The sequence below is a fragment of the Anolis sagrei genome, chromosome 11 (assembly GCF_037176765.1).
Source record: "Anolis sagrei isolate rAnoSag1 chromosome 11, rAnoSag1.mat, whole genome shotgun sequence".
NCBI classification, from domain to species: Eukaryota; Metazoa; Chordata; class Lepidosauria; order Squamata; family Dactyloidae; genus Anolis; species Anolis sagrei.
Window position 1 is genome coordinate 18,685,095 of NC_090031.1, and position 13,113 is coordinate 18,698,207.

General features: G+C 45.5%; 1 protein-coding gene across 1 annotated transcript; it reads right to left on the reverse strand.

The window, feature by feature from the left end:
• Positions 1 to 4,318: 4,318 nt before the first annotated feature.
• On the reverse strand, positions 4,319 to 12,997 carry SURF2 (surfeit 2). Its single transcript, XM_060757120.2, has 6 exons — positions 12,867 to 12,997; positions 12,603 to 12,754; positions 8,860 to 8,963; positions 6,987 to 7,184; positions 4,622 to 4,743; positions 4,319 to 4,530 (listed from the first exon to the last, which is right to left on the reverse strand). The coding sequence occupies exons 1-6, from the start codon at positions 12,963 to 12,965 to the stop codon at positions 4,447 to 4,449; spliced, it is 759 nt and encodes a 252-aa protein (XP_060613103.2). The 5' UTR covers positions 12,966 to 12,997; the 3' UTR covers positions 4,319 to 4,446.
• Positions 12,998 to 13,113: the final 116 nt, after the last annotated feature.

The window sequence follows — 13,113 nt, forward strand, 5'->3', positions numbered from 1 at the left end:
GAGTATTTGGATGATCCAGAAGAGTATTGGGAGAATGTCAGATGAAACCGAAGTAGAACTGTTTGGCAGAAACACAACTCTTTGTCGAGTTTGGAGGAGAAAGAATGCTGAGTTGCATCCCAAGAACATCATCCCTACTGTGAAGCATGCGGGTGGGTGGCAGCATCGTGCTTTGGGGCTGATCTCTGCCAAGGGACCAGGGCGACTGATCTGTAGACATGAAAGAGTGAACGGGGCCATGTCTCATGAGATTTGGAGTGCACGCCTTCCATCAGCAAGGGCACTGAATAGGAAACGTGACTGGGTCTTTCAGCATGACAAGGATCCCAACCACACTGCCAGGGCATAGAATCATAGAGATGGAAGAGACCTCATGGGCCATCTAGTCCAACCCCATTCTGCCAAGAAGCAGGAATATTGCATTCAAAGCACCCCTGACAGATGGCCATCCAGCCTCTGTTTAAAAACTTCCAAAGAAGAAGCCTCCACCACACTCCAGGGCAGAGAGTTCCACTGCTGAATGGCTCTTACAGTCAGGAAGTTCTTCCTCATGTTCAGATGGAATCTCCTTTCTTGTAGTTTGAAGCCATTGTTCCACGTCCTAGTCTCCAGGTAAGAAGAAAACAAGCTTGCTCCTTCCTCCCTGTGGCTTCCTCTCACATATTTATACATGGCTATCATATCTCTCAGCCTTCTCTTCTTCAGGCTAAACATGCCCAGCTCTTTAAGCCACTCTTCATAGGGCTTGTTCTCCAGACCCTTGATCATTTTAGTCACCCTCATCTGGACACATTCCAGCTTGTCAATATCTCTCTTGAATTGTGGTGCCCAGAATTGGACACAATATTCCAGGTGTGGTCTAACCAAGGCGGAATAGAGGGGTAGCATGACTTCCCTGGACAGAGGCGGCCCTAGGTAATTTTCAACGGTAAGCAAACAGTATTTTGGCGCCCCCCCCCCCCCCCCAACCATTGATATATATTTTCTGTTTGTCGTGGGAGTTGTGCGTGCCATATTTTTTGTGTGCCCCTCCATCATTGGTGGAGTTCAGAATGCTCTTTGATTGTAGGTGAACTATACATCCCAGTAACTACACTTGCCGCACTTGCTCCCTTGCCTGGCCCGCTTTGGGTCTGGAGGCGTGCCTGAAGACCCCGGCGTGTGCACCAAAAGTCACCTCTTCTCCTGACTTTCTCCTCAGCCATTGGGACCAAGTGAGAGAGAGAGAGAGAGAGAGGTGGAGATGCCCACCTTTCCTGAAGGTAGGCGCAAAAACAAAGGAGGGAGCGGAGGTGGGAGATACCTCCAGCCGGAGGGGCTCTCTCTCTCTCTCTCTCTTGGTCCCAATGGCTGAAGAGAAAGTCAGGAGAAGAGGCAACTGTTGATGCGCACACTGGGGTCTTCAGACACGCCTCCGGACCCGAAGCAGACCAGGCGCGGCGGCTCCGCCCCTTGGCCCACCTGCGGATTGCGGAGAGGAGGCGGCGGGTGGAGCGCCGGGGGATCGGGAAAGGGAGCCAGTCATGGGGAAGGGATCGAACGCGGAGAACGATTGAGCGCCAGCTCTGCTCGCGCACCCCGTGGCCGGGTGGAGTAGGAACGAGAGGGGCTAGGCAAGGCTGAAGGGCCCGGCCCCTTTGGGAAGAGGATCGCTCGGCAGCGAGGCAAGAAAGCCGAGGCTCCCCCCGGACTGCTAGGGCTGTTGTGAGCTGAGGGGGCGCTCCTCAAGTGGCAGTCGAGGGGCATTTACAGAGGTGTCTCTGCGCCCCTGGCAAAAAAAAGTGTTCTGCAACCGCTTACTTCGTGTAATGGACGAGCCACCCCTGTCCCTGGACCTAGACACTATGGTCCTCTGGATGCAGGCCAAAATCCCATTGGCTTTTTTGCCGCCACATCACATTGTTGGCTCATGTTTAACTTGTTTCCACGAGGACTCCAAGATCTTTTTCACATGTACTGCTCTCGAGCCATGCATTGTCCCCCATTCTGTATCTTTGCATTTCATTTTTCCTGCCAAAGTGGAGTATCTTGCCTTTGTCCCCGTTGAACTTCATTTTGTTAGTTTTGACCCATCTCTCTAATCTGTCAAGATCGTTTTGAATCCTGCTCCCGTCCTCTGGAGTATTGGCTCTCCCTCCCAGGAAGGAAGAGTGGCTTCCTTGTCAAGCATTTCAAGGTCCTGGAGTGGCCGAGCCAGTCTCCAGATCTCAACCCTATAGAAAACCTTGAGAGGGAGTGGAAAGTCCCTGTTGCCCAGCGACAGCCCAAAACATCACTGCTCTTGAGGCAAACTCTAGTTTCTTTTCAGATTGTATAAATCTTTTGCCTTTTTACTAAGGATTTCCGTGGAGTTAGGGTTAGGGAGAAATGGGCCAAAAGACCAGCAACAGTGTGTGCCAACCTTTTGAGGACTTACAGAAAACATTTTATCTCTGTTATTGCCAATAAAGGCTATGTAACAAAGTATTGAGATGATGGACCAAATACTTATTTTCCACCATAGTTTGCAAATAAATGTTAAAAATCAGACAATGTGATTTCTCATGTTGTCTCTCATAGTTGAGGTCTACCTAGGATGTCAATTAAGGGCCTCTCTCATCTTTTTAAGTGGGAGAACTTGTACAATTGGTATCTGACTAAATACTCCCCCCCCCCCCACTGTCTACCTATCCATCTATCTACCTATTATCTAGAGCACCTGGTGGCATAGTGGGTTAAACTGCTGAGCTGTGGAACTTGCTGACTGAAAGGTTGGCGGTTCAGATCTGGCGAGCGGGGTGAGCTCCTGCTGTTAGCCCCAGCTTCTGCCAACATAGCAACGTGAAAACATGCAAATGTGAGTACATCAATAGCAGGGTGACAGCGCTCTATGCAGTTGTGCCAGTGGCCACATGACCTCGGAAGTGTCTACACACAAGGTTGGCTCTTTGGCTTAGAAATGGAGATGAGCACCAGAGTCCCAGAGTTGGACACCACTGGACTGAATGTCAGGGGAAAACCTTTACCTTACCTTTACCTATGTGGATAAATAGGTACTGCTTTTCATATTTTTAAGTCTGTATTATTATTTCTCCCCCTTCCCTTTTTTCTTCCTCCTTCTTTCTTTTTCTTTCTTCCCCTTCCTTTCTGATCCTGTTGCTCTTTCTTTCCTTCCCTCTTCTAATCTTTCCCTTTCCTTCCCTTTTTCTTCCTCCCTCTCCTTTTTCTCTCCCTTCTTTCCTCCCTCTTCTTTCTTATTCCTTCCTCCCTCCTTTCCTTCTCTTCTGATCCTGTTGCTCTTTCTTTCTTGCCCTCTTCTCATCTTTCCCTTTCCTTTTTCTTCCTCCTTCTCTTTTCTCTCCCCTCCTTTCTTCTTCTTCCTTCCTCCCTCTCCTTTGTCTTCCCTCCTTTTTCTCCCCCCCCTTCCCTTCTGATGCCTTTTCTCTTTCCTTCCTTCTCTCTTCTCATCTTTCCCTTTCCTCCCTTTTTCTTCCTCTCCTTTCTCTTCCCTTTCTTTCTTCCCTTTTCTTCCCTTCTGTTGCCATTTCTTTCTTCCCTTTCATCTTATCTTTCCCTCTCCTTTCCTTTTTTCCTCCCTTTCTTTTCTCTCCCTTCTTTCCTCCCTCATTTCTTTTTATTCCTTCTTTCCTCCCTCTTCTCTTCCATTTCTTTCCTTCTCTCCATTTTCTTTCTTCCCCTTCCCTTCTGATTCTGTTGCTTTCTTTCCTTCCCTCTTATCATCTTTCCCTTCCCTCCCTTTTTCTTCCTCTCATTTTGTTTCTCTTCCCTTTCCTCCCCTTTGTGTATTTCCCCCTTTTTTATTTCCCCCCTTCCCTTCTGTTGCATTTTTTTCTTTCCCTCTTATCATCTTTCCCTTTTTCTTCCTCCCTCTCCTTTTCTCTCCCCTTTCCTCCCTCTTCTTTCTTTTTCCCTTTCCTTTCATCCCTTCTCTTCCCTGTTTCTTTTCCCCCTTCCCTTCTGTTGCCATTTTTCTTTTCTTCCCACTTTTCATCTTTCCCTTTCCCTCCCTTTTCTTCCTCCCTCTCCTTTCCTTTCTTCCCTCTTCTCATACCTTTCCCCCTTTCCTTTTTTTCCTCCTCCTATTCCCCTTCTCTCTTCCCTTTCCTCTCCTTCCTTCCCTCTTTTCTTCCTCCCCCGCCTCCTCCTTTCCTCTTTCTCTCTCCTTTCTCCTTCCGTCCCTTTTCTTTCTCTCTCATTTCTTTACCCCTCTTTCCTGTTTTTCCGTCCTCAGCCCAGCATAGGCATTGCTTTCCTTGCCTAGAGGAAAGAGTTGAGAAAAAACCTGGATGTGGATTCCGGGCAAGAAAGAGGCAGCGAGTAACTCACAAAACTATACATAATCAACACAATCAATACAAGCACCAATGATGGCTTCCAAAAAAATGTGTGAATCCCTTGCTAACAGAAAAACCCCAAGTCCCAGTCCGTGTTGTTCGTTGAGCCAATCTACTTCCCGTTGACGTCTCTCCCGACCCATTTGGGCTTCCCGCTGTGGCTTTTGGACCTCTTCTTTGGTCCCCCGACTTGCTCCTGGAAGGAGAGAAAGCAGGAAGAAGAGGGCCTCCCTAGGTTTTCCTTCAGCCCTTTCCGTCCACCCACCCTCCCACTCACTGGAGCTCACCTTCCGCCTCTTGAAGCCAAGTGGAGTCTCCACCTCCATGGCCTCGGTGCCGTTCTCACAAGCGCCATTGGCTGCCTCTTCCTCCGCCGTCACCGCCGGGCTCTTTTCCGAGAAAAGCTCCGCTGAAAGGCAAACCCAGGAGGGAGGGTGTTCATTCATTCACTTTATTTATTATTAACTTTGTTTATAGCGTGTTCTTTCCTCCCGGGAAGGGACTCAAGGCAGCCAAGAACAAGGAAGGCGAAGAGAAGAACTCAGCCCTCCCCAAGAAGATCGTTTCTGCAGGTTGCTTCTTAAGATGAATTTGTACGTAAGTTGGAACAGGGACATTTTTAAGTGTCACTCCAACTATATATATACAAAGTGTTCCCTCACTTATTGTGGGGGTTCCGATCCAGTACCTCCCGCAATAAGTGAAAATCCGTGAAGTAGGGACACTAATAAACATTTTAAATATATTTTTATACATTGTTTTTATACCAGAAATGCGTTGCCCAACTTACCGGGCAAGAGCAATTGCAGCGCTGGGCATTCTCCCATCAGCCATGCTGCTTGCAGGGGGCTTCTTCCCAGAAGCCCCCTGAGAAGCAGGAGGTTTGGGGAACTGACCCACCCGCATGGGAATTGTATTTCCCCCACAGCTTGCGTGTTACTGTTATTGTTTATTTTTTATTTATGTGATTTATATTAATTGTTCTGATTTTTGTTTTTGTTATTGCCTTGTTTACTGATGTACTGTGGGCTCGGCCTCATGTAAGCCACACCAAGTCCCTTGGGGAGATGGTGGCGGGGTATAAATAAAGTTTTATTATTATTACTAGCTGTCCCCTGCCACGCGTTGCTGTGGCCCAGTCTGGTGATCTGGAAAATAAAGTAATGAGAAAGTGTTGGTTTCTAATATATGTAATTCCTTCTTTGCTTGTGAATAAACAGTATTTCTTGTTGTTTCTTTGTCAGTGTTGATGTGGAGATTGTCTGGTTTGCCTACTCTGGAATATGCAACATATCATCGTCCTTCTTTAAGGGTTTCTTTCAAATCTATGATACTATATCTGTGTGTGTGAGAGAGAGAATCATATCTATCTATATCTATGACTGGATGGCTCTTTGTCAGGAGGGCTCTGATGACATTTTCTTGCCCTGGTGAAGAGAGTTGGACTGGATGGCCTTCAGTATTTTCTGTTGGTCATGGGGGTTCTGTGTGGGAAGTTTGCCCCATTTCTGTTTGTGGGTTTCAGAATGCTCTTTAATTGTAGTGAACTATAAATCCCAGCAACTACAACTCCCAAATGTCAAGGTCTATTTCCCCCAAACTCCATCTGTGTTCATATTTGGGCATTTTGAGTATCAGTGCCAAGTTTGATCCAGATCCATCATTGTTTGAGTCCAGTGTTCCCTGGATGTACGTGAACTACAACTCCCAAACTCAAGGTCAATGCCCACCAAACCCTTCCAGTGTGTTCTGTTGGCCATGGAAGTCCTGGATGCCATGTTTGGTTGAATTCCATCATTGGTGGAGTTCAGAATGCTCTTTGATTGTAGGTGAACTATAAATCCCAGCAACTACAATTCCCAAATGTCAAGGTCTATTTCCCTTAAACTCCATCTGTGTTCATATTTGGGCATATGGAATATTCGTGCCAAGTTTGGTCCAGATCCATCATTGTTTGAGTCCACAGTACTCTCTGGATGTGGGTGAACTATAATTCCCAAAGTCAAGGTCAATGTCCACCAAACCTTTCCAGTTTTTTCTGTTGGTCATGGGAGCCCTGTGTGCTAAGTTTGGCCCAATTCCATCATTGGTGGAGTTCAAAATGCTCTTTGATTGTAAGTAAACTATAAATCCCAGCAACGACAATTCCCAAATGACAAAATCAGTTTTTTAGAGTGGAGGACATAAATTGAACTGTTAGGTGTCTTGTGTCCAAATTTGGTGTCAATCACTCCAGTGGTTTTTGAGTTCTGATGGTAGCACTAACGAACATTACATTTTTATTTATATAGATTATTATTATTATTATTATTATTATTATTATTATCTTTATGTATTTTCTAATGGGAGCATTCATAAAACACGAAATCACATTCTGTCTTTTTCCTATATTCTGGTTCGAGGTGGGTTACAGCATTTTTACTAAATCTTTACATAGCCTGTTGTCTCTGCCCCATTGTTCTTAACTAAGAGCTGTTTGTAACTCAGGAATGACCTGTACTGTGTGCGTTAGGTTAAACATACAGTGAAAATGTAATAAATACAGCTGCAATTCAGGCATTTTCCTCCAAAGACTTTTGGGAGGGTGGCCCATCTTGCAGGTGAGGCGGCCGCCTCGCCTTGCCCCCCCCCCCCCCCCCCGGCCAGACGTACGTGGGTACAAATCACTCATGCTGTCGTCTGTGTCGTCACCACTCTCGCTGTCTGGGGGAGGCTCCCAGAATTCCCCCTTCTTTCCCCTTTGGGCCCCATTGGAGGAAGCCGCTTCTTCGTCCTGTCTTTTCCTGTGTTGCTGCTTCTGGCGCAGGGCGGCCGGCACAAAGGGCACCCCTTCCCGCTGGCATTGCTCATCTGCAGAAAACAAAGGGAGGTATCAAGGCCAGAAAAAGGAGGCTTGGCACTCAGAAAGGGGAGAGAAGGAAGGAAAGAGGGAGAGAGGGGAGTATTTCCGATGGTGATGATGAAGGGGCCAAAGGTGTTTTGCTTTCTGCATTATATCTGATAGGCCAGGCTTGGGCTAAATCCGGCCCTTCCCCCCTCTAGAGCAGTGTTTCTCAACCTTCCTAATGCTGCAACCCCTTAATACGGTTCCTCGTGTGGTAGTGACCCCCAACCACAATATTATTTTCGTTGCTACTTCGCAACTAATTTTGCTACCGTTATGAATCATCATGTAAATATCTGATATGCAGGATGCATTTACATTCACTGGACCAAATTTAGCACAAATACCCAACACGCCCAAATTTGAATGTTGGTGGGGTTGTCATTTGGGAGTTGTAATTGCTGGGATTTATAGTTCACCTACAATCAAAGAGCACTCTGAACTCCACCATCAATGGAATTGAAACAAACTTGGCACACAGGACTCCCATGACCAACAGGAAACACTAGCAGGGTTTGGTGGGCATTGATATTGAGTTTGGGAGTTGTAGTTCACCTACATCCGTGGACTCAAACGATGGATCAAGACCAAAATTGGCACGAATACTCAATATACATGACCAGCCCAACGTGACTTGGAAAGTACCAGACGCAGAGCCTTTTCTATTTCTGCCCCTGCCTTATGGAATTCCTTGCCACCCTATATGAGAGCCATGCGTGACTTAGGACCTTTTACTCTAGTACTTAAGAGCTGGCTTTTTACTAGAGCATTCGATCTCTGTTAATTTTTATATATCTGGCTCCCGGGCCTTAGTTTGAGGACACCTGCTCTAGAGAATGTGGTTGGGAGTCAGCTACATTAAAATCACTACTGACCGAGAGGTCATCAGTTTGAAGCCAGTCCTGGTCGGAATGTTTTACTAATAATATAAATTAACATATTGTATATACATATATTTATAATATTATAATGTAATGCAATATAATACTACAAAGAATACAATATTATAATAATATATTTTATATTACATGTAATATTACTAATAATATTACAATACAATGGTATAGTACAATATAGTTATATATAATAATTATATTGTACTATGCTAATAATATAATATATGTATATATAAGCTGCTCTGAGTCCCCTTCGGGGTGAGAAGGGCGGTATATAAATGTCGTAAATAATAAAGCAAGAAATAAGCTCCCGACAATTTGTCTAGTTTGCTGTCGACCTTTGCAGCCCGAAAGACAGTTGCATCTGTCAAGTACGAAACTTAGGTACTGCTTATACAGAGAGGCTAATTTAAATAATTTATGATTCCATAAAAAACCTTCCACCAGCATGCAAAAGAATGAGGAAGTACTCCATCGGTGTCACAAGCAACAGCTCCCCCGGTGGCCAGAATTCAAAAAGCATACCCTCATGAAACTGAAAAGTTAAATCGCCTCTCTCCCCGGATTTGAACCTCCAACCTGTTGGTCTTCAGTCCTGCTGGCACAAGGGTATAACCCACTGCGCCACTGGGGGCTCCAGGGATATGAATGAGCGACGTACACTTCTGGGGGGCCCTCTACGGAAGTCCCGCCCTCTTGCTGGAAACAGAGAGAAGAGAGGAAGGGAAGGGTCTGGGCGACGCACACTTCTGGAGTGCCCTCTGGAAGCGACGTCCCTGGAAGTGGCGCTGAATGTGCTCCGGCTGGGCATTGAGGTGTCGCAGGGTCAGCTGGCAGAAGAGCTGCTGTCTGAAAAGAGCGAGGAGAGGGAAAGAGACAGGAGAAAGGTTCCTTTCCACCAAGAAGACCACCTGATCCCTCCCAACAGATGGCCATCCAGCCTCAGGGGCATTATGAGGGTTCAGGGAGAAGGACCAGGCTGTGGCGCAACTAGTTTGTAGTCAGCTGCATTAAATCACTACCGACCGGGATGTCATGAGTTTGAAGCCAGTCCGGGTCAGAGTGAACAACTCTCAACCATTAATAGTCTAGCTTGCTGTTGACCTATTTATTTATGACATTTATATGCCGCCCTTCTCACCCCGAAGGGGACTCAGAGCAGCTTACAAGATATATATGTATATATATATATATATACACACACACACACACACAATAATATCAGCATACCACATATCAGTATTATATATTACTATGCAGCACTATACAATTATACTGTGTTATTATTAATATTACATGTAATATAAAATATATAATTATAATACCATATTATTATATTGTATTACATTATAATATTATAAATATTTTATGTATATACAATCTATATATAATAATAATGCTCTGTGCGTAATGAGTACCTTAAAAACAAAAGAACCAATGAATGAAATCACTCAAAAATTATGATCTAGTCTTTTTGGAGTTGTAGTTGCTGGGATTTATAGTTCACCTACAACCAAAGAGCATTCTGAACCCCACCAAAGATGGAATTGAACCAAACTTGGCACACAGTTCTCCCATGACCAACTGAAAATACTGGAAGGGTTTGGTGGGCAGTGTCCTTTAGTTTTGGAGTTGTAGTTCACCTACATCCAGAGATCACTGTGGACTCAAACAATGATGGATCTGGACCAAACTCTACACGAATACTCAATATGCCCAAATGTGAACACTGGTGGAGTTTGGGGAAAATAGAATCTTGACATTTGGGAGTTGTAGTTGCTGGGATTTGTAGTTAACCTACAATCAAAGAACATTCTGAATCCGACCAATGATGGGCCAAACCTCCCACACAGAACCCCCATTACCACCAGAGTGGGCCACAGCAATGCGTGGCAGGGGACGGCTAGTTATCATAGAATCATGGAATCAAAGAGTTGGAAGAGACCTCATGGGCCATCCAGTCCAACCCAATTCTGCCAAGAAGCAGGAATATTGCATTCAAATCATCCCTGACAGATGGCCATCCAGCCTCTGTTTAAAAGCTTCCAAAGAAGGAGCCTCCACCACACTCCGGGGCAGAGAGTTCCACCACTGAACGGCTCTCACAGTCAGGAAGTTCTTCCTCATGTTCAGGTGGAATCTCCTTTCTTGTAGTGTGAAGCCATTGTTCCGCGTCCTAGTCTCCAAGGAAGCAGAAAAGAAGCTTGCTCCCTCCTCCCTGTGGCTTCCTTTCACATTTATTTATTTATTTATTTACCTTATTTATATACCGCTGTTCTCATATGTCTATGAGGATGGATGACCCTCTGTGGGGAGGGATCAGATTGTCTTCCTCTACATCAAGAGGGGGCCAGACTGGATGTCCCTTGGGGGGCCCTTTGATAGCCCCATTCCCCCGTCCTAGTCTCCAGGGAAGCAGAAAACAAGCTTGCTCCCTCCTCCCTGTGGCTTCCTCACATATATTTAAACATGGCCCTCATCATGTCTCCTCTCAGCCTTCTCTTCTTCAGGCTAAACATGCCCAGCTCCTTAAGCCGCTCCTCATAGGGCTTGTTCTCCAGACCCTTGATCATTTTATTTTTTTTAAAATATATTTTATTGAATTTTCTGTGACATAATTTAAAAGAATGGGGGGTTAAAATAGAAAAAAAAAAAAAAGGAAAAGAAGGAAAAACCCCAGGTACGTAGTGTGAGGGGAAGGCACTGGGAGGAGGGGTGGGGTGGGGACAGGACGATGGGGAAGGGAAGGGAAGATTGTAACGGAAAGGCGGGAAAGGAGCAAAAAGAAAAAAAAAGAAAAAAAAAACGCAGGTCTTCGTGACTTCCTGAGTAGATTGGTGGAGGTGTTTTCCTTTTCTCTGGCTCCTTTCCAATCGTCTGTCATAGCCTTCTCTCTTTCCTTCCTTGTAGGGTATAACTTTTGTAACTTTTCTTTAAACTATTGTTTTATATCTTATCTCCTTTAAATAGTCGGTTACTCTTCCCCAATCTGTCTCTTGTATCGGATTGTCCTTACTTCTCGCCATTAAGAAAGTCAATCTGTCCATATTTCTAATGTCATAAACTTTCTGTAGCCATTCTTCTGATGCTGGTATTTCTTCTTTCTTCCATAACTTTGCATAACACATCCTCGCCGCCGTAGTTAATAAGAATAGTAATTTGTCCATATTTTTTTCCATTTTTGATGATGTCATTCCCAATAGAAAAATTTCTGGTTTTAGTTGGATATTTATTCCTAGCATTTTTTGCATTATTCCATGTATTTTTTTCCAGTATAGTTTTGCCTTGTCACATGTCCACCACATGTGAAACAGAGTGCCCTCTTTCTTCCTACATTTCCAACAGCTTGTGTTGACATTGCTGTAGCATTTGCCCAATTTATACGGTGTCATATACCACCTGAAAGCCATTTTCAGCCAATTTTCCTTAAGATCTGTTGCGTACGTAAACTTTAATTTCTTCGTCCAAATTTCTTTCCATTCTTCAATTTTTATATTTCTTCCAATATTTTCTTTCCATCTCTTCATATATTCCTTTTCTTCCCTCGGGTCTTTGTTCCATTCTCTTAATTTTTTGTATATCTTTGTTATTATTTTTTTTTCCGTCTGCATTATGTTGTCCCAGAATGTAGTTTGATCTTCGAAGCCAATCTTTTCATCTTTTTTGAAGCTTTCTTTTATTTGGCCAAATTGAAACCATGAAATTTTACTGTTGATCTCTTTCATCTCTTGTTGGGTTTTTAATATTATTTTTCCTTTTTCTTTTTTCACCAATTCTTTATATTTCGGCCAATTATTCCATCCTAGTTCTCTTCTTTGTACGGCTTCTAGCGGTGAAATCCACATTGGGGTTTTCTCACAGATTTTTCTCTTATATTTTTCCCATATTTACCCTTGATCATTTTAGTCGCCCTCCTCTGGACACATTCCAGCTTGTCAATATCTCTCTTGAATTGTGGTGCCCAGAATTGGACACAATATTCCAGGTGTGGTCTAACCAAAGCGGAATAGAGGAGTAGTTGTACTATAAATACTGTTTTTAATTTGCTTTAGGTTTTGTATTGTTATGTTGTGTTTTGAGGCCTTGGCCTTTGTAAGCCTCATCGAATCCTTCAGGAGATGCTAGCGGGGTACAAATAAAGTTAATAATAACATTAATAATTAATAAATAAATAGGACTGCCGAATCAAGACTTCCTCAATCTTGTTTCGACCAGTCTGTCCCCCATCTGCCATAAAGGGGTGAGCTCCTGACCCTTAGTACTCTAACTTGCTGTTGACCTATGCGGCCCCTACTCATGCCCTCTTGGCAGATGGCCACCCAAGCCATAGATCAGGCATGGGCAAACTTGGGCCCTCCCTCCAGGAGTTCAACCCCCACAAATTATTATTCTGGGAGGCTATGAGGAAGTAATAGTCATTTCTATTGATCTTCCTCCCCTTTCCGTCCGGAAATATCCCCCCGGAAGTCCCCCCTTCCCGGAACTCACGGCCTGGTGCGGCTGGGCACGAGGTGCTGGGCGTGGGGCCCGAGGTCGGCCTCCCTCCTTGCCCGGAGCCGGCGGTACTTCTTCCCCGCGACGTAGGCCTCCAGCGCCGGGAGGCTGAGGGGCAGCTCGTGGCCGCTCAGGGCGCAGCGCACCTGGCCGGGGAAGGAAGGAAAGAAGGAGAGGCCCGTCAAGAAGGAGGGGACGGGGAAGGAAGGAAGGGAAGTAGGCCTATCCCACCCCACCCTATCCCCGGCCTGCGCTGACCCTGTTCCCGGAGGGGAGGGCGCCCAAGGCCGGGTGCGCCGCCAGGAAACGCCGCAGCGACGCCGCCTCCTCGCCCAGCGCGTCGCCATCTTCCCTCATGGCTGTGGGTGGGCGGGGCCGGAGAAGGGACGGCCAATGGGAAAAGGGCCTTATGAAAAACGCGGCCGGTTGGCTGGGCCGGAAAAGGGACAGCCAATAGGATGAAGACCCTACTCAAAGAAGCTGATAGGCTGGGGTGACGAAGGGA

What these genes read in the sequence shown, in the direction of transcription:
- SURF2 (XM_060757120.2), bottom strand. Translation starts at nt 12,965, where the DNA reads ATGAGGGAAGATGGCGACGCGCTGGGCGAGGAGGCGGCGTCGCTGCGG. An exon ending in CATGAGTGATTTGTACCCAC is followed by an intron (nt 4,744 to 6,986) that starts GTACGTCTGGCC and finishes TTTGCCTTTCAG; the next exon opens with CGGAGCTTTTCTCGGAAAAG. An exon ending in TTGGCTTCAAGAGGCGGAAG is followed by an intron (nt 4,531 to 4,621) that starts GTGAGCTCCAGT and finishes CTCTCCTTCCAG; the next exon opens with GAGCAAGTCGGGGGACCAAA.